Source organism: Dunckerocampus dactyliophorus, chromosome 1, assembly GCF_027744805.1.
Source record: "Dunckerocampus dactyliophorus isolate RoL2022-P2 chromosome 1, RoL_Ddac_1.1, whole genome shotgun sequence".
NCBI classification, from domain to species: Eukaryota; Metazoa; Chordata; class Actinopteri; order Syngnathiformes; family Syngnathidae; genus Dunckerocampus; species Dunckerocampus dactyliophorus.
The window spans coordinates 20,515,360-20,540,236 of record NC_072819.1 but is presented as its reverse complement, the minus strand read 5'-3'; the positions used below and the strand labels follow the sequence as shown (position 1 = coordinate 20,540,236).

Here is a 24,877-nt window from a genome sequence, read left to right as displayed (position 1 = left end):
GTCGCCTCACCTCGGCAGAGAGAAATTATGATGTGGGTAATCGGGAACTGCTGGCCATTGTGCTTGCGCTGCGGGAGTGGAGACATTGGCTGGAGGGTGCAGCCCAGCCGTTGGTAGTTATTACGGACCACAAGAACTTGGCATATATACGCTCAGCGCACAGACTCAACTCTCGCCAAGCCAGATGGTCACTGTTCTTAACAAGGTTTAATTTCTCTATCACTTACAGACCTGGATCACGGAATATTAAGCCTGATGCATTATCAAGGATCTTTTCCCCGGTGGAGTCGAACTCACCACCGGAGACCATCGTACCTGTCGCCCGGATACTCGGCGCTCTCCAGTGGGAGGTGGAGAGGAGGGTCTCTGAGGCGGCGGAGGAGACGGAACTACCAGAGGGGTGCCCTGAGGGGAAATTGTTTGTTCCTGAACGACTCAGATCCGAGGTGCTGCTGTGGGGTCACTCGTCGAAGATTGCCTGCCACCCGGGGATTCGACGAACCCTATTCCTGGTCTCCCAAAGGTTCTGGTGGCCTACCATGACAGCCGACGTTAAGAAGTTTGTCGCCGCCTGCTCCGTCTGCGCCAGAGGTAAAGCTTCCCATCGCCCTCCTGCCGGTTTGCTTCAGCCGTTACCTGTCCCTGGTCGGCCATGGTCCCACATCGCAATGGACTTCATCACTGGATTACCCTCGTCATATGGCCGGACCGTCATACTGAATATCGTAGACAGGTTTTCTAAGATGGCGCATTTTGTGTCGCTCCCCAAGTTGCCCACGGCCCTGGAAACAGCTAAACTGTTGGTGAGGCACGTTTTTCGCCTACACGGGATACCTACAGACATTGTTTCGGACAGAGGGCCTCAGTTTGCGTCAAGAGTTTGGCGGGCATTTAATAAGGCATTGGGGGCGACCGTTAGTCTCTCTTCTGGATACCACCCACAGTCCAACGGCCAGACGGAGCGGGCCAATCAGGACTTGGAAGCAGCACTTAGGTGCGTTTGTCATCGACACCCCTCCTCCTGGTCAACCCACCTCCCTTGGATTGAGTATGCCCACAACTCGTTACCCTGCTCGGCGACAGGTATGTCACCCTTCAAGACTGTGTTTGGTTACCAGCCCCCGCTTTTTCCCTCCCAGGAAGCAGAGATTACCGTCCCGGCTGTTCACGTACACCTTCGACGCGCCCGACGCATTTGGCGAGAGACCCGGGCTGCATTAACACGAACAGCAGAACACAACCGTCGGATTGCTGACAGGCACCGGGTTCCCGCACCTGATTACCAGCCTGGGATGGAGGTATGGCTGTCTTCTAAAGACCTTCCGCTGGCAGGGACCTCTCGGAAACTGGCTCCAAGGTTCGTGGGACCTTACAAGATCAAAACAATAGTCAACAAGTCAGCTGTCAAGCTGGAGCTTCCACCGGCTCTTAAAGTCCACCCAGTCTTCCACGTCTCCTGCATCAAGCCTGTCGCTACCAGTCCACTGTGCCCTTCGGTCGAGGCTCCACCCCCGCCCCGCATCATCGACGGCCAGCCCGCGTATACGGTGAGAGCCCTATTAGATTCGAGAAGAAGGGGGAGGGGGGTGCAGTATTTGGTCGACTGGGAGGGATATGGACCAGAAGAGCGCTCCTGGGTCGCCTGCTCCCGTATCCTGGATCCCTCCCTCATTTCCGACTTCCACTCCGCTCACCCCAATAAACCAGGTAGGCCGCCAGGGGGCGTCTTATAAAAGGGGGGGATACTGTCAGGATTGTGTGCTGCGGTACTGCCTTCTACTGCTTCTCTGTTGCAGCACACTCCTGAGCACCCTGATTGCTGATCATCTTCACCTGTGCCTGATTAGTTGTTCTATTTAAGCTGTGTGCTTACTCACATCCAGTGCCAGATTGTCCCTTTGCTACACCCTGTTAAGCTCCTTCCAGCTTGTTCTCGTGCATTGTGTTTTTGGCTTTCTGACCCACGCTCGTCTCACCTGTAAGTACCTAACCAGCTGCTTGACGTCCTCAGCAGTAGTTGTATTTTCGGTACTTCTGCTAGTTTTTGTTAGCAGCTCTCTTCGTTACGTGCCTGTATTTTTCCCTGCTCAGCTCTCCGTGCTAGCAGTGTTTTTCGTTACTATTCCCGCGACTAGGTCCGGAGGTATTTTTGTTGTACTTTTTTCCTTGTGTTGTTTTCGTACCTTTTGTTATCCATTTTGTATTATAGACTTTTTCTGTTACACGTATTTGACTCTGCATTTTGGGTTCCTGTATCACGGCCTTGGCCGTTCCTAACACTTCTGCCTTGTATTTCGCAAACGTCAACTGCTTGTATTGTTTTTTGAATTTGCTCACCTCTGTACATTGTTTGAGGTCCTTAATCAATCCGTTCCATAATTTAATTCCACATACAGAAATGCTGTGGGTTTTCACCGTAGTTCTCAAGTATAAATGTTTTAAGTTTAATTTTCCTCTGGGGCTCTTACATCATTGCTTTCCACTGGAAACATTTACATTTTTTAGTAAACAATTAACATCAATATGTTTCAGATTAAAAGAAAAAACCCCCACAATATTTGGTATTATCAGATGGCAACAATATACTGTGTTGTATTTATATATACACACACATATATATACACACACAAACACAAACCTGATCAGAATTTTAAGACCAGCTGAAAAATGTCAAGAATTTACATTTTGCACTGTTGCACAGCTACTCGTTTTTTTTTTTTATTTATTTAGATTTTAGGGGAGTTTTGGGTTTTGTTTTTTTTTTTAACGCGATGGTCTTAAACTTTTGATCAGCTGATGAACAGCCCACTTCACTTTAATGGTTGCAATACATTTCATAATTAACCTTTTTTTTGGCCTCACTCCCATGTCATCTTTTTGCATTTTGAAGCGCTACTTAGAACCTCCTTAAGATCAAACTGCAATTTTTCAACTGGTCTTAACATTTTGATGGGTGTATACTGTATATTGAACCACAAGAAATATTAATGTCCAATTTTTATTTAATTTCAACATTCACAATGCATGTGGTAAAATCGCACAGTCATTCAGAAAAAATATAAAAAAATAAATATAAAATACATTCAACAAATATATAAGCTGAACTCAGATGTAAAAGTTTTTCTATGTACATATAGGCATATTTCTCTCAAATATTGTTAAAAAAATCTGTCTAAATTTGTGTTAGCGAGCACTTCTTTGCTAGGATACTGTAATCCATCCACCTGTATGGTGGATTTCTGCACAAACTGTCACAGTCCATCTCAGGGAAGCTCACCTGCACATTCATTGTCTTCATCAGAGTCTCAACGTGACTACAGTTTGTCGTCAAAACCAACTTGAGTGGGCAAATGCTCACATTTGATGGTGCACGGCACGTCGGGAAGGTGTTCTCTTTAAGGATGAATCCCAGTTTTTACTATAAGTGTCATGTGGGTGAGCGGTTTGCTGATGTCAATGTTGTGGATGGGGTGGCCCATGGTGGCGATGGAGTTATGTTATGGGCAGGTGTATGCTATGGACAATGAACACAGGTGCATTTTGAATGCACAAAGATAGAATAAGATCATGAGGCCCATTGTTGTGCCATTCATAGACAATCACCTCATGTTGCAGCACAGATCCACGTGGCAAGGATCTGTACACAATTTCTGGAATCTGAAAACGTCCCTGTTCTTGCATGGCCAGCATACTCACCTGACATGTCACCCACTGAGCATGTTTGGGATGCGCTGGATCAGAGTCTGCGGTATTTGAGGCAAATGGTGCTCACACCAGGTACTGACTGGTCCTCTGATCTCCCCCCACCACCAAATACAATAAAAAAAAACAACTCTCCTTTGAGTGGCTTTTTATTGTGGCCAACCTAAGGCACACCAGTGCAATGATCATATTGTCTAATCAGCATCTACATATTCCACACTTGTGAGGCGGGTGGATTATCTCAGCAAAGGAGAATTGCTCATTAACAAAGATTTAGACAGACTTGTCAACAATATTTGAGAGGGAGGCCAGTTTTTGATACGAGTTCACCTCATGAAAAAAGGAAGCAAAAACAAGTGCTGCATTTATATTTTTGAGTGTATATAAAAACACTGCAAAAAGTGTCTGTACCGTAATTGTACTTAAAGATTGGCCAATCCAATTTGCTCAATTACTTTTAATTGCTTAACATTATAAATACTACAATTTAAGCAAATATTTCCTTTATCTAGTTTTCAGTTAAGTGCTTGTGATATTTTCTTTGGTGTACTGTATAACAATGCAATAAACCAACAAGTAGATTTACTTTTCACAGTAGAGTAAGTGAACAAAGTGGGGGACAAGCGCTTGTTGGAAAAATCATTTAATTCTTTTAAAAATGGACACAAGAGGATGGAAGGCATTAAGAGGGCACAGTCACGTGTGCACTAACTGATAAATGCTTAGTTATTATTAAAGGATGCATAGAAGATGCTGGAACACTTAATGGATACAAATGCGTTGAGGTCATGCTTGTGTGTGATAAAAGAGGCCTCGTTTGGGGAGTTTTTTTCATCACGATGAAAAGACACTCCATCTTCAAAACAGACGTTTCTCATAACTGGAAAAAGATATAGAAACATTTCCTGTCAAAGAGGAAGCCTAAAGCAACCATTGGTTTGCTTATGGTGTCAACAGTGTACGCAAACGCTTCATCATGAGACTTCATAATGCTAGTTTATTCTTTAATCGGTCACAGTGGTTGTGTAATGAGGGATTGGCTTGAGGTTTGGTCGCTGCATGTCCACACGGTGACGGTGCGTGTACGTACCTGTGCAAGCTGTGGACACCGCCCTCCGTTTGAGCGGATGATGTTCTCTTTTCAAATTTCAGATCTCCACTGTACATCATGGCTCTGACAAACACAACACCAAATCAAGTAGTAATAAGCATGACACAGCCGTGAGTGTGTACCGGCTGTCGTGTTTGTGTGTACCTGAGCTGAGTGAGACTCTTGGTACCGATGTCCTGGCAAGAGTGCTGAATACCAGCCAGCAGGTAAGGAACAAACTTGTGGATGGAGCCTTTGTCCTGCACGGCTCCAGAAACACCCTGAGCTACTTTGATCTTGTCACTCTCACTATAGAATGCAGACAGAAAGGCGCACACTACCTCAATACATTTATACTGTACAGGCTAGTTACTGACACCTAGTGGTCAGCTTTAAAATGCATAGGTGCTCTTTTGACACTTTATGCCATTCAGGTTTTTATTTTTGAGCCATTTTGATTGTGTTGAATTAACAAGTCCAATTTACAGGGGACGCTCATTTAAAAAACATTTCAAAATTGTGATCTGTTCCTTATATTAGTCTAACATGGCAAAGCTACACAAAAAGTGAAACAGTTCCCATTGTAGCCCATTGACAAGAATATTAATGAGCCCACATTTATCTTTACATAATGCAATCCTTTAAGATTCTAAGTCTCAATTGTTAAATTTGTCCATAAGATGGTGCTACTTTTTTCCCCAATCAAAGCATGCAGCAACATTTCATATTTTTACCACTGAAATAGTGTCGCTATTAAAGGGGTAGTTCAGATTTTTTGACATGACATCCCCATCAGCAGTGTAGTGGTTCAACAGTGACTTACCCCCAACTTTATCCAGTGAGCCTCGTTCTGGTCGGATTTTGGTGATGAGAAGTGTAGTTCTGGTTAGTTGCTGGGGTTACTTATTAAAGAGCTTGGCTTCTCAACAATAAGCATTCGAAAGAGTAATACATTTGCATGACAAAAATGCCTCCTCAAAAAAAAAAAAAAAAAAATCAGAACTCACAAATCGCTCGGCTTTACCTTCTCTGACGTCGTGTTAATATCGGTTGTCCATTGCTGTGTATGTGATGATGATGGCTGTGACGCTCGCATCTTCATCCGCTGTGGAACTGTGTAAACAAGATGGCTGCGATGCTCGTGGGGGATGCATCTTCATCACATATACACCAATGGACAGCCAATAGCGCACATTAATATGACGTCGAATAAAGTAAAGCAGAGCGTTTTGTGAGGTCTGATTTTTTTCAAGGAGGCATTTTTGTCATGCAAATGTATTACTCTTTCAAACACACATTGTGTTGAGAAGCCAAACTCTTTACTTAAGTAACCCCAACAACGAACCGCAACTATGTTTCTCAACAACAAAATAACAAGGATAATTATAATCTTGAGTAAAAACTCCTTTCATGTATTTTATGAAGACGCTGTATAAATTAGAATATATTTACTGCAGTTTTTGGGCAGCTGACATTTGCAAATGAGTGAGGATATTTAAAAGGACCTCTTCAGGGTTAAAGAACCAAATTAAGCAAGCACAAATTGTAATTATTGATAAAAACAGGCTATTGTGAATCAAAAATAATATCAAAAATAAATTGTTCCACTCGTTTTTACTGAGCTCTGGATTGATGAGTTTTTATCGACTAAAACGACATCAGTTCAATCAGGTGATTGCTATGAAATGCAGTGATGAATTAACGAGGCAACAAGACTCAGTTGTTGTCATTTGGAGTATTCAAGGATTTGTAACCAATCTTTTATATTGGGACTAAACAAACCACCGCAAACCTGAAGTATCTGGTCTGGGATCCCAGGTTTTTGTCCATGGCATCCAGGGAGCCCATGCCGCGGTACTTCTTCAGGCGGATGCCATCGGAGAAGAAATATTCACCCGGAGCTTCACTCGTGGCTGCCAGCAGAGAGCCCATCATAACTGCATCAAGACAAGAGATGGTAAAGGGGGGGAATAGAATTTAACCTGAAATTTTAGGTCTTAAAAAAATGTCGGGAAAATGTCTTAAAAACGCAAGAAGTACGGTTGACTAATGTTAGCTGCAAATGCTAGCCGCTAACACTTCTTTCTTTGATTTTTAACTTATTCTTACATTTGTATGGGCATTAAGAATGTTATATTACAACTTGCACAATTAATAAAGGTTTCATGATGGCCACCGTTTGACTCTGGAACAGATTAATTCAATTCTCATTAGTCCTGATGAGAGAATGCTTAAAATGGACTGTTTGTATAGCTACCTGTGGACGCCCCCAACGCCAGGGCTTTGGCGATGTGTCCAACAGTCTGGATGCCGCCGTCGGCAATGACTGGCACGCCAAAGCGCCTTGCGTACTCAGACACCTTGTAGACAGCTGTGGCCTGAGGTCTGCCACACGCAAGTACTGTCAGGAGGAGTAAGAGGGAACGAGGATTAAATCATGATTAGACCTAAACTATTTTGTAACGTTTGTCAAGTCAATGAAATCACCACACTTAAGTTTTGCTGTGTGCATGAAAGCACTACTCCCAGTAACACACGCACACACACACAGACACACACAATGTAACCTCTGATAAGAATATAAATTACAGAGTAAAACCTCCAGTGTACAACATGCCAAAAAGCACAATTTGGAGTTTAATCCAAAATCTCTGGAAAAACATGCCTCAAAGTTTGAACAACAGTTTGAAGTGCACGAATACAACAGGTTGCAAACATCTTATCTTCATCAACCTACACACTTTGGTGAAAGCACAGGCCGGGTCAGGGATCTGGTACCACTTGGTGGAATGCGGTTACTGGGTGCGCATTTCCACATGAGCATGTGATTATGTACTCTTAGGCCACATAAACAAGCTAGTTGGCATGATACTGCTTTCACTCTTTCACGTGCCACTTTCATACCCCCTCTTACAGGTTTTTTCACCATGTGGCTTTGCAGTAGGAATGCCATTGAGATGAATGGAGGAACCAAGTCGAACAGGCAAGTTTCCAGATTAGTATCAGTATCAGATTAGTATCAGGCAGTATCAGAGCTGTTACAGAGCACGAAGAAATCTGGACGGCCAAAGATAGATTTGGTGCTTTTTTCTGCCTGTGCACCCTCACTTCCAAAAACATTAGAATGGGACTAGCTTGTTTTTAGAACTCTGTATAGTAGATAACATTGTAACTTGGCTTAACACCTTCATACACATATACCACTACTGACTTGTGTGTTAAGCTAACAGCATTAAAAAGCGCAACGACTTCCTGTAAGAAAGTAAGCTTTGAAATAAAAGCAACGCAGTATCAACCTGCATTCTACCACAACTACTAACAAAATGCACCTTTTCATTTTTTTTTTTTAGACAAAAGTTTAAAGGGGGATGAGAGTTTTTTTTGTACATTTTGTCACATGTAAGAATTTGATAAGTTGCACAAAGTTAAGACTAAGTATTTTGCTTTTACGTCCGGTTAAATTCTTTTTACACATGACATGTATAACAATTAAGAGAGCTTTTACGATTGTGACAGTTTGATCCTGGAACAGATGATCTATTTGCCGTATTTGTTATTTTCTAAGAAAAAACAAAAAATCAGAAGTCAATCACCGGCACAAATTGTGTCTGCCCTGAAGAGTTTCCACTGTACAAATCACACCCTTGTCAACTAAGAAGCAGCACAGACCAGCTACCATTTGACCAATGGTATTGAAAGGTAGACAGAAGATACTATTCAGTCAGTGTAAATGAGATTAGTGATGACACACTAATGATGCCAGCAAAAAACCCCAAAACCCCACACTTTCTATCTAACACTACTTCTACTGATGCAAAAGTTAAACCACCAGTGCAACAGGCTGTGAGAGGGGGCGGGGCAAAATGTCATAGTAGTGCCATTGGGAGTCAACAGCAGGCCAAAAAAGGGGGTGGGCTGGATGAGGGATCGACTTACTGGAGAATCCCGTAACTGTGGTTGGGGTTTTGGGGCTGTGAAGCTTTATAGCTGGAGGTATACTGGGGGGAGCTGGACAGACACGCACACACGCACGCACACACATGCACAATATTAACAAAAGGTGAACACAGTGGGGAATTTTTTAATGATGGACATGATGATAACACACACATAGTAGCACATTCTCCTTAGGCCCTGTGTACACGGGAATGCTCCTGTTTTTTTTTTGTTTTTTTTGGCGAGTTGAAACAAAATCATGACCAGTTTATGAGCTAACCTAATTTGCCATGGTGGTCTACCCACGTTAAAGAGAGACACCTTTGAAGTACAGGCAAGCCTGTCTTTACACTCAACAGACTTCGCTAACTCTACACTAAACTCATTTTGCAGGACATCCATCAGAGGGCATTTGGAACTGAACACGCCATCATGTGTAGGTGACTTTGTCACTCACCTTCTTGTGTAATGCAAATGGACCCGCTGCCCATTCCCACTCTCAGTCCGTCCACTCCTGCATCAATCAGGTTCTTAGCCTGAGCGGCGGTCACCACTGAACGACATGACAGAACAGAAGAAAGAAATGTTAGGGATAGTAAGATATGCATGCAAATGACACATTTACAATTTAATTGAAAATCTGTGCTATAACAACAATTTATCTCAACACTTATTATTATATTTATTATTAGTTTTGGTAATTTTGTTGTTTCTGACTTTTTGGAAACCTTATAAAAGAAACTGTTTAAATGTAATACATTAAGTGTACTTACCATTGCCACCAATGACCTCTAGGCTTGAGTACTTCTCCTTGATATATTTGATCATGTTGATCTGGAATATTGAGTTACCCTGGGAAGAATCCTGTAAAATACAGAGGACATGAAATCATTTTTTCTCTTGCACTACTTGCCTTAGTTTTAGGACTGGAAGAAAGTGTGAAAACCAAGCTGCACTGAATGCAACAGTCTGAAAGAAGGAAACTAACAAACGACAGCAATGTATATTTAACCCATTCAATCCCAGCCGTTGTTCAAATTTCAACCCTTTCAGTCCCGACCATTTTTGGCAATTTTGACTGACATTTCAAGGTACACAGAATACTGCGTTCTATAGCTATAAACATGGAACCTACCCAAAGAAAGATTAGATTCACCTTTCATCGGGGAAAAAAAAAAAAGTTTGTTTCTACCTTTTTCCGTTCTTTAGTAATCAGCAGCAGAACATAGGCAAGTTTGAAGAAAATATCATTGCCAAACAAAAAAAGGGAGAGAAAAAACCACCAAGCATAACTTTCACTTTGACACAATTTTTTGGCTTTGTGACATCTCAAATGTCTAAACAACTATATCACAACATAAACAATACAAACATTTTTTGTTTTACATCAAAATAATGTATTTGCAAATATAACACCATGAACTATTTAGAATTTTCACACTTGAATAAACCGAGTGTGCGTGTGCACGCGTTAGTTTCCGTACAATGCAAAACCTTCTGCACGCTACATTCCTCCATGCTCTTCCACGTCCTCCTTGCTGTAAAGTGTGTACGTACACGCAAAAGATCCATGCCAAGCTCTTATCAAATGCACTTCTTCTACGTTGCGCTTCTATTCATCTGCAGTTGCGTCATCACCTCTTTTTACCTCTCGTGCAAAAAAACTTAAAAGATGTATAAATACGTCTTTGGGAGCTAGCGTTCGGGTAAAAAAAAAAATAGGGCTGTCAAATGAATAAATATTTTAATCAGATTAATCACGTTTTTCCAAATAATTAATTATGATCAATCACTATGTCACACTGCTATCTTATTTTACCTTATTGTTTTCCTATGCATTTTAAACTAGCAAAGACTACATTTGCAATACAGGAAGTGAGCAAATGTATTGCAATTGATGTGAAATGGATGGGGGGTAGGATTAAATAAGCTTTGCTTCTTCCTACTCCTTTTTGGACATGCACAACAGTAAACAGTACTATGTGATGTATTCCAATGTAACTTGTATGCATGTTCAAAATAAATTAAACTATTATTTATTGAAAGACAGATAAATGACAGGGCAGGATTATATATATATTTGTATGTATTAACAGTGCCAAACAGTGCCAAATTAACTTAAAATCAAGTTAAGAGAGGGCACAAATTTGACTATATCATTTAAGTTGAATTCACGTTTTGAGTGGATTTTCTAGGATTTCCGAGCACACTTAAATTCAGCAAATTGTACTTCCGCATAAAGAGTTACAAAGAGAGAGATAAGAATACACACTTATTGATGTTCATTGCATTTCTGTTTATTTAGACCACTCACACACGCATAATAAAAACCTCGTTGTGATGTTCGGAGTGTCCATAAACGATCTCGCGCACTGTCTCGTGACAATGTGGAAGTGTTGTTGCAATGAATGGAGTAGGAGACACTGTACATACAGTATATGGTGTTAGAATTTCACTGCTGTTGATGTGTTCAGGTAAGAATAAAGTTATAAAAGAACATCAGACACTGTGTGATTAACGGACAGCTACACTGTGCCGCCATAATAGAGAGCCGTCGTTTGCCATGATGTGTGCGTTAATTACGCAAAAAAATGTAACGCAATTAATAACATATTAGTTACAGCCGTTAACGTGCTATTTTTGACAGCCCTGAAAAAAACAAATACGTCTTTGGTATTGAATGAGTTAATAGTATTTATTTTTTAAGCATGTAGACCACAGTAAAGAGACACATTTTTATTAAAGGAGACTGACGACAGCCAAAAAACAGAGTGCTGCAGTCAAGTGGAAGCTGTGAAGTGTAATACTAAAACACTGGCACCAGGTTAAGCGGTCCTCCTCACCAGTACGATCACATCTACTCCGCTCTGCACCAGCAGATCCAGTCGGTATTTGTCATCATTGTGCGTGCCGATGGCAGCGCCACACAGCAGCTGTTTGCGAGAGTCTTTGGAGGCCAGAGGGAAGTCTCTGTTCTTTTTCAAGTCAGTTCGAGCGATGATGGACACCAGGCAACCATCTTCATTGACGATGGGCAGTTTGCCTGGAAGAGGAACCAGAGATTGAGTGACAAGCTAACACTAGACCGTTTGAAATGAAAACAAAAACAGTGTGGTTTAGGCCCTAGTTCCCAAAGTGGGGTACGCGTGGATACAAATTTCAAACGGCTTGATTACATTAGCACTGAACACTGAGGTTTGTGCTCGAACTCCTCATGTGAAGAGCCACAGGAGTTAAGTAGTACAGTGACAGAAAAAAGGTGATAGCATTTCTTATTTTTGCATGTTTGTCACACTTAAATGTTTCAGATCATGAAACAAATTTAAATATTAGTCAATGACAAAACTGAACCCAAAACCCAGTTTTTCAATTAATCTTTTTATTAAGGGAGTAAAAAAATAAAAAAAATCCAAACCTACATGGCCCCGTGTGAAAAAGTGATTGTCCCCCAAACCACCCTTTGCAGCAACAACTGCAATCAAGTGTTTGCGATAACTTCGAACATGAACCACCTTTTTAAGGTCATGCTACAGCATCTCAATAAGAATCAGGTCAGGACTTTGACTAGGCCACTCCAAGGTCTTCATTTACTTTTTCTTCAGCCATTCAGAGGTGGACTTCCTGGTGTGTTTTGGATCATTGTCCTGCTGCAGATTTTCTGGTAGACAGCAGAATTCATGGTTCCATTTATTACAGCAAGTCTTCCAGATCCTGAAGCAGCAAAACAGTCCCAGACCATCACACTACCACCACCATATTTTACTGTTGGTATGATGTTCTTTTTCTGAAATGCGGCATTACTTTAATGCCAGATGTAATGGGACACACACCTTCCAAAAAGTATTTTCCCAAAGGTCTTGGGGATCGCGGGGGTATGCTGGAGCCTCAAGATGTTTTCTGGCAAAATTGAGACAAGCCTTAATGTTATTTTTCTTCAGCAGTGGCTTTCGCCTTGGCACTCTGCCATGCAGGCTGTTTTTGTCCAGTGTCTTTCTTAGGATGGAGTCATGAACACTGACCTTAAATGAAGCAAGTGAGGCCTGCAGTTCTTTGGATGCTGTTGTAGGGTCTTTTGTGACCCTGCGCTCTTGGGGTAATTTTGGTTGGCCTGCTCCTCCTGGGAAGGTTCACCATTTGTGGTTAATGGCTCTCACTGTGGTTCTCTGGAGTCCCAAAGCTTTAGAAATGGCTGTATAACCTTTTCCAGACTGACCAATCTCAATTACTTTCTTCCGGGGGTGGGGACAATCACTTTCTCACTTTTTGTTATGGTTAAATTTGTTTTTAAGATGCATACAAATTAAATTGTAATACGTCATATGTGACACTTCACAATTCCACATGTCCAAAAGGAGCTTATTCAAGCTTATTCAATCCGACCACATCCGTTTCACATCAATTACAATACATTAATTCACAATACATTAATTCCATCCATTCATTTTCCTCCGCTTATCCGGGTCCGGATGGAAACGGCATTTTCATGTCGTTTCCATGAAAATGCTGAAAACGGTTGTCACTGAATATGGAGGATATGTACAGGTGTGGTAAGTGCAGGTATCTGAAAATATGTCATAACCCAAACAGTAATGGTTATAGACATATGTGTTGTAGCGTTTGTGCTTATAACTATTCTCTAGGAAAGTGTACATTTTTTCCACTACTGTTCAATTACTTGCATACAGTATGTTAAATTCTAAAGCCACATATACGCAGACAGTTTCGGATAAATCCCAAAAAACAAGCTTAGTGTTACCTTACAAAATGGGATCTTCAACGATTGGCCTTCATGCATATTACATTGCTTTTTTTGTTGTTTTCGCAAGTCTGTGTGAATGGGGATGTATGGCCAAAGTTGTCATTTGTACACAAAACAACCTACACACACACACACACACACACACACACACACACACACACACACACAATCACACCACATACTCCTCACCTTTCTTACTCCTTTGCAGGATTTCATTGGCTTCTTTGAGCGTTACCCCAGCAGGTGCGACAACAAGATCCTCTCGCTTTGTCATCACCTGTTGAGAAGGTCATACACATATAATGAACTACACACCTTCATGTTGGGTCTTAAATTCCAGAATATAAAATTGTAGCATTTCACGTGGTTACATTTCTACTCCAAAATACAAGTTTTTCAATAATTATTTACTCAGCCAGGACCCCAAAATTTTATATGAGATTTGGTGGATTAGAGAAAATTGAGATGTAGTAGTCATGATGACATGAGTACTCATAAGATTTCAACCCCAACCCCATCTTCAGTATTAATGTCAGCCACCTCACTGAGAGGCAGGTCGTGGTCCTCTGCCTTCAGGAAGTCGATGTCTCTGGAGGAGATGATGCCCACCAGCTTGCTTCCCATTTTGCCGTCGTCTGTAATGGGAATACCACAGAAGCCATAGCGGGCCTTGGCCTGAAAAACGTCCCGCACACGATGATGGGGGCTCAGCACCACGGGGTCCGTGATGAAGCCCTGCTCGTACCTCTGCGGGGAGGCGGGGAGGAAGAACATGGATGTGGGAGGGTTGACAAGCTATGTTTCTACTGGATCTACCCACACCAAAAACAGAATTCTCCAGTTTACAATGACAGGGACTCAAACACTTTCAGGGAAATTGTAAAGGAAAATAAACAGTGCAACATGAACATGTTTAGTTGTAATAAATACCACTAAAAAAAGAAGTGTAGAAGGGAAAAGACAGCCATCACTCCTACCTTGACTTTACGGACTTCATTGGCCTGGAATTCTGGAGTACAGTTGTGGTGGATGAAACCAATTCCTCCTGTTAACTTGGAGGAAATATGATGTTAGTACTCATACAAATAAACATTAGGTGCACTTACACATAAGTAGGGAATGCAATTAAAATTGTTTAAAAACAATACAATTATTAATTGCAGTTTTTATTTTTTAATGGGTTGAGAGAGCCTCTCAGTGAATGTTCTGAACTCCTGTTTCCATGCCAGTGTTGTAATGAGCAAAACTATTCTGCCCAGTGGCTTGCATGGCGGTCAAGCTTCGATCCCTGATGTCATATTGTTCTTTTTCAGTTGGGGGTGAATCACAGCGCCTCTGCAGGCCAAGTAGTGCACTCCATTAAACTTCAGGACCTTCAAGATTTTCCACACAGTGGTGTGAAAAAGTGTTTTCCCCCTTCCTGATTGCTTCTTTTTTTGCATGTTTGTTACGTTTGTTACGCTTTCAGATCATGAAACAAATTTAAATATTAGTCAATGACAACACAACTTAACACAAAATCCAGTTTTTAAACGAAACTATGTATTATTAAAGGGAGAAAAAAAAATCCAAACCTACGTGGCCATGTGTGAAAAAGTGATTGCGCTCCCTAAACCTAATAACTGGTTGGGCCACCCCTAGCAGTAATAACTGCAATCAAGCGTTTACAATAACTTGCAATGAGTCTCTTACAGCACTGTGGAGGAATTTTGGCCCACTCATCTTTGCAGAATTGTTGTAATTCAGCCACATTGGAGGGTTTTCCAGCATGAACCGTCTTTTTAAGGTCATACCACCGCATCTCAATAGGATTCAGGTCAAGACTTTGACTAGGCCACTCCAAAGCCTTCATTTTGTTTTTCTTCAGTCATTCAGAGGTGGACTTGCTGGTGTGTTTTGGATCATTGTCCTGCTGCAGAACCCAAGTTGGTTTCAGCTTGAGGTCATGAACAGATGGTTGGACATTCTCCTACAGGATTTTTTGGTAGACAGCAGAATTCATGGTTCCATTTATCACAGAAAGTCTTGCGGGTCCAGAAGCAGGAAAACAGCCCCAGACCATCACACTACCACCACCACATTTTATTGTTGGTAGGATGTTCTTTTTATGAAATGCCGCATTACTTTTATGCCAAATGTAATGGGACACACACCTATGAGTGTGTTGTCATTGGCTAGTATTTAAATTTGTTTGATGATCTGAAACATTTGTGACAAATATGCAAAAAATAAGATATCAGGAAGGGGGCGGACTTATGATAAGTCTACAGTTTTGTAGCATGTTTTTGTGAAATCCAGCTAATATACAACCAAACGCATGATCTTCATGGTGGAGGAAACAAGGCTCATGTTGATATGCACCTGTTGTTGTGGCCAGTTAGTGTAAGTGTAATAAACAGTGTCATACTTACTGCCATAGCGATGGCCATGCTGGCTTCTGTGACAGTGTCCATGGGGGAGGAGACAAAGGGCGTTTTCATTGTGATTTGTTTGGTGAGCGCTGAGGTCAGGTCCTGGTGACAACAGGAACACGTGAAGACGCCACTATGTGTGCATTGACATTGCATTTTAATACAGCTGGCTGGCTGAAGTCGACACCCCTTGAAATGGCTAACTCACATCAACATAAGCGGTTGTTGACACAACCAAAACCAAAACTAAGCATTACATATTTTTATTTGAATTCCTTTTTCCATCCATCCATTTTCTATGCCACTTCTCAGTAGGGTCGCGAGGGTATGCTGGAGCCTATCCCAGCTGACTTTGGACGACAGGCGGGGTACACCCTGGACTAGTTGCCAGCCAATGGCAGGGCACATATAGACAAACAACCATTCACACTCACATTCATACCTATGGACAATATTGTGTCGCCAATTAACCTAACATGCATGTTTTTGGAATGTGGGGGGAACTTATTTTACTGACACTGCAATTGTGAATAAGGTCAGCCTAGTTTTTTTGGTTATTCATAATATACTGACATCTGCAAGCATTATTCTTGTATGAGAGCCGCTGTACAGAAATCTCTATTTTGAATGAAAGCTCTTTTTGACTTTGCTATACAGCAAAAATATTATTTTGTCAGAGATTCTATGCTCAGAATTTTTGTTTGAATTCAGAAGTATTTATTAGTTATTTGTGAATAATGGCAGATTTTTTATGTTGGTTAATATGCTGTTAATTTTATACATGCTGCTACTGGTGCACTTTACTTGACCTGCTGCTTCTGTGCAATGGGATCTACAGTATGTTGGTAGATGTAACCTTCCAATTATCAAAAGATGATGGAGGTAAATTAATCTGTTTATTTTAATTGTGGATCATTAAAAATATGCTTTGTTAGTACACAGTGAGTAAAAAGAAATTATATATAAAAAAAATTCTGCATGAAAAAATTGGCAAACTATTGATCACAAAAAAAGATGCACCAATAATCGTTTTATCATCGCATCGCAGGCCTCTGAATCGTAATCGCAGGCCTCTGAATCGTAATCGCATCGAATTGTCAGGTGGCCAGAGATTCCCACTTCGATTGTGGATGCTTGGGCTAACGTGTCTGCTTGCACTCTTGTTCGAGCTTTCACAAAAGCCGGCATCATTTCTGAGGAGCAGCACGGCAACGAGACTGACTGACAATGACGAGAGGGAACCTGGCGTGTTTGATGGAGAACCCCGCTGTTCATTTTTGGATACAGAAGATGAGGACTTTGATGAATTTGTGGATGAGGATTGATCAAAAATAACGTGAGTACATTGTTAAATACTTCAATAAAGTACAACCGAACTCAGTTTTGCTCCCGCAGCCTTTTTAAAAACATCCCATAGCATGCATGCTAGCGTATGTATTAGCGCGCATGCATGCGAGTGCATGTTTTAGCGTGCATGCATGCTAGCATATTGTAGCGTCGCTGGGAACACGTTCTGTTCCCCAGCGTGCTTTGCGATACTGTTTTGGTGCAAATGCTCTTAAAGTTACATGTTTGAGCTACTTAGTTGTTAGTTATTGTTCTGCACAAATATCAGTAGTGTCTTATCTGTTGCATTGCTGTATGATGTTTTTAGTTGTGCACCATGACTGAGACTGTTGTTTTGAGTGTTGACATTCCGCGATTTCCAGTGGGTTTTATAAATTGTATGAGAGTTCTGTTCTTAATCTGCTCAAATTTCAATTAGGTGTGGGAATCTCTGGCCACCTCACGATTCGATGCGATTACGATTCACAGCCCTGCTATACGATGATAAAATGATTATCGATGCATCTTTCTTTGTGATCAATAGTTTGTACATTTTTTCAAGCATAATTTTTTTCTAGGGCCGCACGGTGGTCTAGTGGTTAGCATGTTGGCCAACACAGTAACAGCCTGGGGATAGGAAAGACCTGGGTTCGATTCTCCCCTGGGCATTTCTGTATGGAGTTTGGCAACCAGTCCAGGGTGTACCCCGCCTGTCGCCCGAAGTCAGCTGGGATAGGCTCCAGCATGCCCCCGTGACCCTAAAGAGGAGAAGCGGTATAGAAAATGGATGGATAATTTTTTTATATATATTTATATATTTCTTTTTACCCACTGTGTAATACTAAAACACAGCATATTTGTAATAATCCACAATCAAAATAAACATGAAAGAGATTAATTTCCCGGAGCCATATGACATTTCAAGAATAAAGAGATTTAAAGAAACAACTCGTTGGTGCCAGAGTAAACATATTGGGTAAGTTGACAATCATTTAAACCGACATTCATGTACCGGTAAGTTTTTCTTCAATACTAGCAAGATTCAGTACTAGCAAGAGTACCCGATCAACAACGGCCCGCCTCCTCTGAACTACTTTGATACCCCCAAATTCCCTCCATATCTGACAGCCAATCAAAACCGCAAGAGAATCGTACAATTCGCTCTGGATGTGAACGCGTCACTCACCAGTGTAGCTAGTCACATCCGCTCGTCGTCACCCGTGTGGAGAGTTTCCTAAAGTTTCCAGTTTGTCGCCTCCCGTGTGTGCCGCCCATTACACTTAGGTGCACCACCATAAACTGTCCGGGCGACACGTCCGCTTTCCGTCTTTTTGCTCCGTTTTTTTGTTCCATCAGCATCAATTATTGACATTTATGAATCTATAAATAATCGGCAATGTCTGCATCGCAATGCATATAAGAATAAATTATTTCGATACAGTGTGCCGTGATGCGCAGTCGCAGGAAAAACGTCAATCAGCTCTGCTTTTTTCCGTTTAAAATGACCATTTATACCGGTATAAGTCATTTTCCTATCACTGGAGGAATTTATACCGGTATGTAAACATTTTTGCCCAACACTACTGCGTTCATGTGAAGTTTCTGACAATAATAAAACATTTCAGCACTTACTCATCACCGATACACTCAGCTCACAAGACGAGACGACACACAATACTGGGTTCACAAAAATGAGGCGAGACCAGGCGAGATTTTATCATTACTTTTCAGAAAACAACAATGGCAAAATATGACTGGACACAAACTTTTTTATTTAACCGAAAAGCTAAAAGTGCATTTTGTGTCATAACTTTGCAGGAGCGCAACTACCTATTTTTTCAGGGGTATTGCCAACACTTGGAGGAAAGGGTTAGGGCGTATTAAATGTACAATAACGCAAGACCACTCAGTAATTGGTCAAGACAACAGGCAGTTGACAAGCACCACAAGACAGACCAGGGGCTTCGGCTACAAACATGTGCGTGGAAATTAAGTATGCCAGAAACCCAAATGTGCATACAGACACAAATATTCAGACCTATAAAAAGTGGCGTACGCACACATTCAGGCAATTTGTGGTTTACAGATTCCATCTTGAGGAGAAGTGTGTGTACACAACTCCGCCTCAAGTTACGCCCTTTCCACGCCTCCACTTCACCGTGGAAGGTCAATGCGCAGTAACCCATGAATGTGGCGTCCATGCTTAAAGAGCCCTAATGGAATGGAAACTAACTTTCACGGAAAGTTGGAGGTGGAAATACTGGAAAAAGTGTGATATTTGGACACAGCAGTGTTGTGTCTGCTGTCATTGCTGTGAATGGAGCAGGGCCAACCGAGGCAAAACTACAAAACAAATAAAAATAAAAAGCGGTCTGACATCAAAGCACACATTTCCATTTTTTGTGAGCATGTTTGTACATTTTTCCTAATTGATACCACATTTTAGATTAACATAAGCTTAGCAAAATGTGTTTCATTTTAAGGTGGAAGCAATGACTCAAAACAGGGATGAAGTTATGTCGAAAATTCATTGCTGTAATTCAAGACGGATATTTTAAAAATATTTAACTTAATGATGACATTAACACGATCAAAATATTATGTATATGTACTTCTGTTGTGTATTATTTCAAAGCACAACAAAAGAAAACCCCATCCTTTGTGGAAAAGGAAAGAGTAAGTTTATGCACACGGCCCCGACACTATGCACACAAATAAAGGCCGTGGTAAATAAATGTTGCTATTGATGACATACTTGACATATGCATTTTTTTTTTTATACATTGCCCCCCCCCAAAAAAAAAAAAAAAAAAAAAAAGAGAAACGGAGCATTAGCATTAGCTCTGTGTCTTGTTAACTAGGCAGACTGGGCAGACAACAGAATCTGCTATAACCCCTGCAGAATTGAATTAAACTCTTCTGTTCTCAAATTTTATGTCAACAAAAAGTGGTTAAAAGTGTTTAACCATGTATGTCGTAGTATTAAGAATTAGTGATGTCCCGTTCCGATCATCAGGATTGGGATCGGGATCGGCTGCCGATCCACTGTATTTTGAAGATCGGATAATATCGGCTTCCACCACGAGATCGGGCCGATCCGGTTGCCGTATCACGTACGTAACTCTGGGCCACACTCCAACATGGTAGGTGCGTAAATGCACCTCAAAGCTGGTTGCCACTGGCCTCCTGCCACCGGCAAGAAGAACAAAACGCACCACCACCATGCAGACATGCCCGCGGTGTACCGTGGTGAAGCTAGTTTCACGTTGGGCGTCAGATATTCATCTCTGCGGTTACAGCGGTAGTTCCCCCTCACTGTGCCCGGTCTGCTTTGTCATTGTGCAGGCAGCTCACATGCAGTGGCAGAGCTACGGCTATCTAGACATTTCAGGTATCACTTTATTGCCACCCCTGTGTGAGTAATTGTCGCACCTTGGCCATTCCAATGAAACATTTCTGGCTCTGCCACTGCTCGCACCGGAAGTGCTGCTCTAACCGCTGTCGTATCCTGGGGACCCTCAATAAATACCGTGTACTATTACGTTGAAGCGAGTTTGTTAAAAAAATAAAAATAAATGAAATCACACCACAAATTGATATATAACCATGTCAAATGATTAGTCCTACCCTAAAAGTATTTTGCACGCCCATTTTTTCCAATTTTATTCTTGTTTGTAACAAAAGCTTATTATAAAAAAAAAAAAAAAAGGATCGGATCGAATCGAATTGACAAGACTTTTAAAAAAATCTGATCAGAAGCCAAAAAATGTGATCGGGACATCACTAATAAGAATACGATGAACTGAGACTGGATGAGTCAATCAACATAAATAAATAGGAAGGACGTGGTATTGAGAGAATATTTGTAATCCCCCTTTCACTGCAAACACCATCATCTCCTATTTTAGTAATAATCTCACCACATTTGCATTAATCAGACTTGGAGTGTCGGTAAACAGGTGGTGGCAAAAACCAGCTGTCACCAAATGGCGGACCTCGGTCCGGATCTGGACCCAGCGATGGCCCTTTACGGACCCGTGACCAATTCAAGTGAATTCAGTCAATCGCAGCGGCAATTTGCGGGTGTAATTACTTCAGTTATTACATTTAACGTGACAGCAAATGTGGTGACGTCACTCAACATGAGTCAATGAAATCGTGCGAGCGAACCATCCATCCATTCATTTTCTATGCCGCTTAATCTTCGAATGAGGACCATGGCTTGCTCAAAAGTAAGAACAGTTGTTCGATAAAACCGAACATTTAAAAGTGAAAGGACGGACCAATATATGTTCATTCTTCCAGAATCCAGTGCCAAAATTGAAAGTCCTGCCTGCCTCTCATGCCCTCCCCAGGGGGGCCCGACCCACTATTTGAGAGGTACTGGTTGTAGGGTGATGTGCAGGGTATCATTACATTTGATATTCATATTTGATGTTCATATCAATGCAATTTAAAGCAAAATAAGGTTCAGACCTTTGCTGTGAAAAAAATTGCATCCCAACTCACCACTTGATCTGCTGTGAAGTCAATGTAGCCTGGAAGAATGAGGAAGTCACTGGAAGAGAGGAAACAAAAAGATAAGCACTTAATGTTGAAGAAGCTATAACACATAAAATAAACAGTGTAAAGAAAATATGCAGACCACTGGTTTTCAGCGAATATTTTCAAGGCAAATAGTTTCCGGTTGAGATATTGGAATCCTCAGTGAGTGACAGGACTTCTGGGAAGGTATCAAATTACAGTGCAGGTGAAATGTGACAGCATTTTGAGCCATGTGCTGGAGAGGCTAAAAACAGAAATGGTGGCTGTGACAAGGCTTTTCAAGAAGGTGACTCCACTGAGTGGTCTTAACATTTTTAAAGCACGAATTGTCATTCAAATCAAGGTACTCCCTTATAAAACGCCAATAAAATATGGTTGGTTGAACTAACAGAAGAACAACTAGTCCACCCACCCAAGCTTTCAGACTATTAAAAATCAGTATTTGTGAGCATTAATCACTAGCTTTAACATCAAGTCAAAGTTGCAACCAGTCATCATCTGACTAACAACATGCAGCACTGTTATGTGTCCCGGCGCACCACAAATAGGCCATATAAATATAACCTGGGACCACTGTGTACAAATACAGTGGAATCGCAAATGTAGAACATCCTGGCAGGCAAACAATTTGAGCAACATTTTATAAAAATAAAGTCACACAAAAACCTTAAGTTCGAACACCAACAGAATTATGAGAGAAGGTATGTTTTACTCTGTGATGGCAAAGAGGGCAAGTGTGATGATGACCATAGAGCCAGAAATGGAGCTTACTCGCAGGAATGTGCAACAATGTCTCTTCTGTTGTTGTTGTTGTTGCTTAATTTATTGGTATTTAAGTTTCTTATGATGGTATTTATGTTTCTTACGTTCTTATTCTTTTTCTTGTGTTTTCTTTCTTTTCTTGGGAGAATGAACAGAATAAGAATTTCATTGCATAGTATAACTGGAATTATTTCCAAGTTTCGCGTCTGGATTGTAAGTATTTGCAATAAAAGCGCTAGTTATGCAGTTTTCCTTTAATACTTCTAATCTAATGTGTTTTGTTCATGCTGGGTTCGTGCGTGACATGCTCAATGAGCCCAGGTTATAATTTCACAGATTGTATTAGTCCAAAGTTTCATTTGCACTTTACTTTCTTCTTATACAGATGTTTGTGCCACATAGAAATGGGCAGCTTTCCAAATTATATTGTTGCCATCATTATTTGTGAATTTATTAAGACTAACCCGTCTTACTTGTTGATAGTAGGACAACACGTTATGTTAGTTGATTATTGGTCATGATTTTTTTTAATGACTATTTTGTTACGAGAAAATGTTTCAAATAAGTGTGGCACTTTATCTGTAACTTGTATTGCATATTGCAGTATTTGTGAAATGCATCCAGAGGCATCACAGTAAAGAAATCATGTGTTCATTCATACACGAGTTGTGACCTGGCAATTAGAGGGAGGGGAGCGCTGCTGCCGATATCGGTAACGACTGGAATTGCAATGATAAAGGTTAACAAAAGTATTGGGAGACCTTGACACGCATTCTCTGTTCCAATTAATCCCCAAGGTGTTCTACTACACCAGACTCATCCAAGCGTGCCTTTATGGGCCTTGCTTTTGGAGGTTCTAGAGCGGTTTTCAACTGCCTAGTCCTCAATACCTACTTAAGACGAATGACTTACTTGTAAGTGAGTCCATCTCCTCCATTAAACAACTGTTGTCCCGTCAGTCCGTCCTCAGGCACGTAACCGGTTTGTCCACTAATAAGGTAGTCCGCCATGACGTCCAATGATGTAGAATACTACACACACAAGCACGTGCCAACGAGTAGGAAGACCGACAACTTTCTGCTCCGGGGAGTTACTCGTTTGTCCTGTTTGTCAGTAAATTGTCCAACCAGCTCTCGTTGTCTTTTGCGATAAAAGAAAGCTATGTAAGTATTTTTACATTATAGACTGTCTGTCTTCGGCACCGCGTGATACACCTCATGTTCTTCAGTTACTGCTCGGATGCAACTCCCTGGAACGTGTGCAGTTTCCTGTCTGACAGCTACGGGACGGTGACCTCATTTCCGGAACCGTCTGTCAGTTGTATATTTAGATTTTCGCTCAATAAAATAAAACTAAACCACAACACAGTATCATAACATATAAATAGAAGCGTTTAAATGTATATATAGTAAATAATGTGTAACTTTTGCGCAAACGTTGTTTTGTAAATTCTGAGCATTGTCAGCATATTGTAAAAATAAAAAAATTGCAAAAGGCAGATATTCAAAGTAATACAATAAAGATAAATGCAATGCAATACAATACAAACAGGCAATAATTTGTATCTAAATTTGATCAGAAATATATGCAGTGAAGTGCTTAACAAATTTATTTGACCATCTTTGATAAAAAGAAAAACAAGTAATTTTGTTAAATGGCAAACTAAAACAACTAAATAGTCCTTATTCACCCATAACCTTTTCGAGGACTCCTTTGGCCTTGAAAAACAGTTTCTCTGTTCAGAAATGCAAGTAAATATAATTTAAATATCTATAAGAAATTAAGTAAATTTGAACAGCAAACAGTAAATTTAAAAATTTATGTAAGTAAATTTGAACAGCAAACAGTAAATTTAAAAATTTATGGGACAATGTAGTTATATTTTAGCATTAAAAATATTTCTTTTAAAATAAACTAAAGAGCTTCTACATTCTACATTCTACAGTGGCGTATTAAGCTTTCCAGAGACTATTTTGGTAATTACCAAAGCTTTTAAGTGCTGCTGTGGCATACACCTTAGGCATTAGGTTGTGATACATTTGGTAAGCACTGTATTTATTTTTCTTATAGCTTAATTTTGCAAATGCTGCAAACTACGCCAATAATTTCTCAGCATTCACACTTCTATAACACAATATACATACTTACATTTTTGTATACGTTTGTGAATGTCAAGACAAGAATTTGCACTTGTTGGACTTTTGCACAAATTTGAAATCCTATTATGATCAGGTACATTTATGTTCATATTCATATTCATGTCTGCTTCTCCTTGTTTTTGTGCTCTACATTGTAGGCTGAAAGTGGGTCACAAACAGAGCCAAGTTAAGTCCATCTTGGCACAGC

General features: G+C 40.8%; 1 protein-coding gene across 1 annotated transcript; it reads right to left on the bottom strand.

Annotated features, from left to right (window-relative positions):
- Positions 1 to 23,796, bottom strand: impdh2 (IMP (inosine 5'-monophosphate) dehydrogenase 2). Its single transcript, XM_054789623.1, has 14 exons — positions 23,444 to 23,796; positions 21,734 to 21,782; positions 15,899 to 16,000; positions 14,465 to 14,539; positions 14,028 to 14,234; positions 13,677 to 13,764; positions 11,572 to 11,771; positions 9,502 to 9,592; positions 9,186 to 9,281; positions 7,050 to 7,193; positions 6,585 to 6,729; positions 4,958 to 5,101; positions 4,793 to 4,876; positions 1 to 4,582 (listed from the first exon to the last, which is right to left on the bottom strand). Exons 1-14 carry the CDS (start codon positions 23,539 to 23,541, stop codon positions 4,561 to 4,563), a joined length of 1,545 nt encoding a protein of 514 aa, XP_054645598.1. The 5' UTR covers positions 23,542 to 23,796; the 3' UTR covers positions 1 to 4,560.
- Positions 23,797 to 24,877: the final 1,081 nt, after the last annotated feature.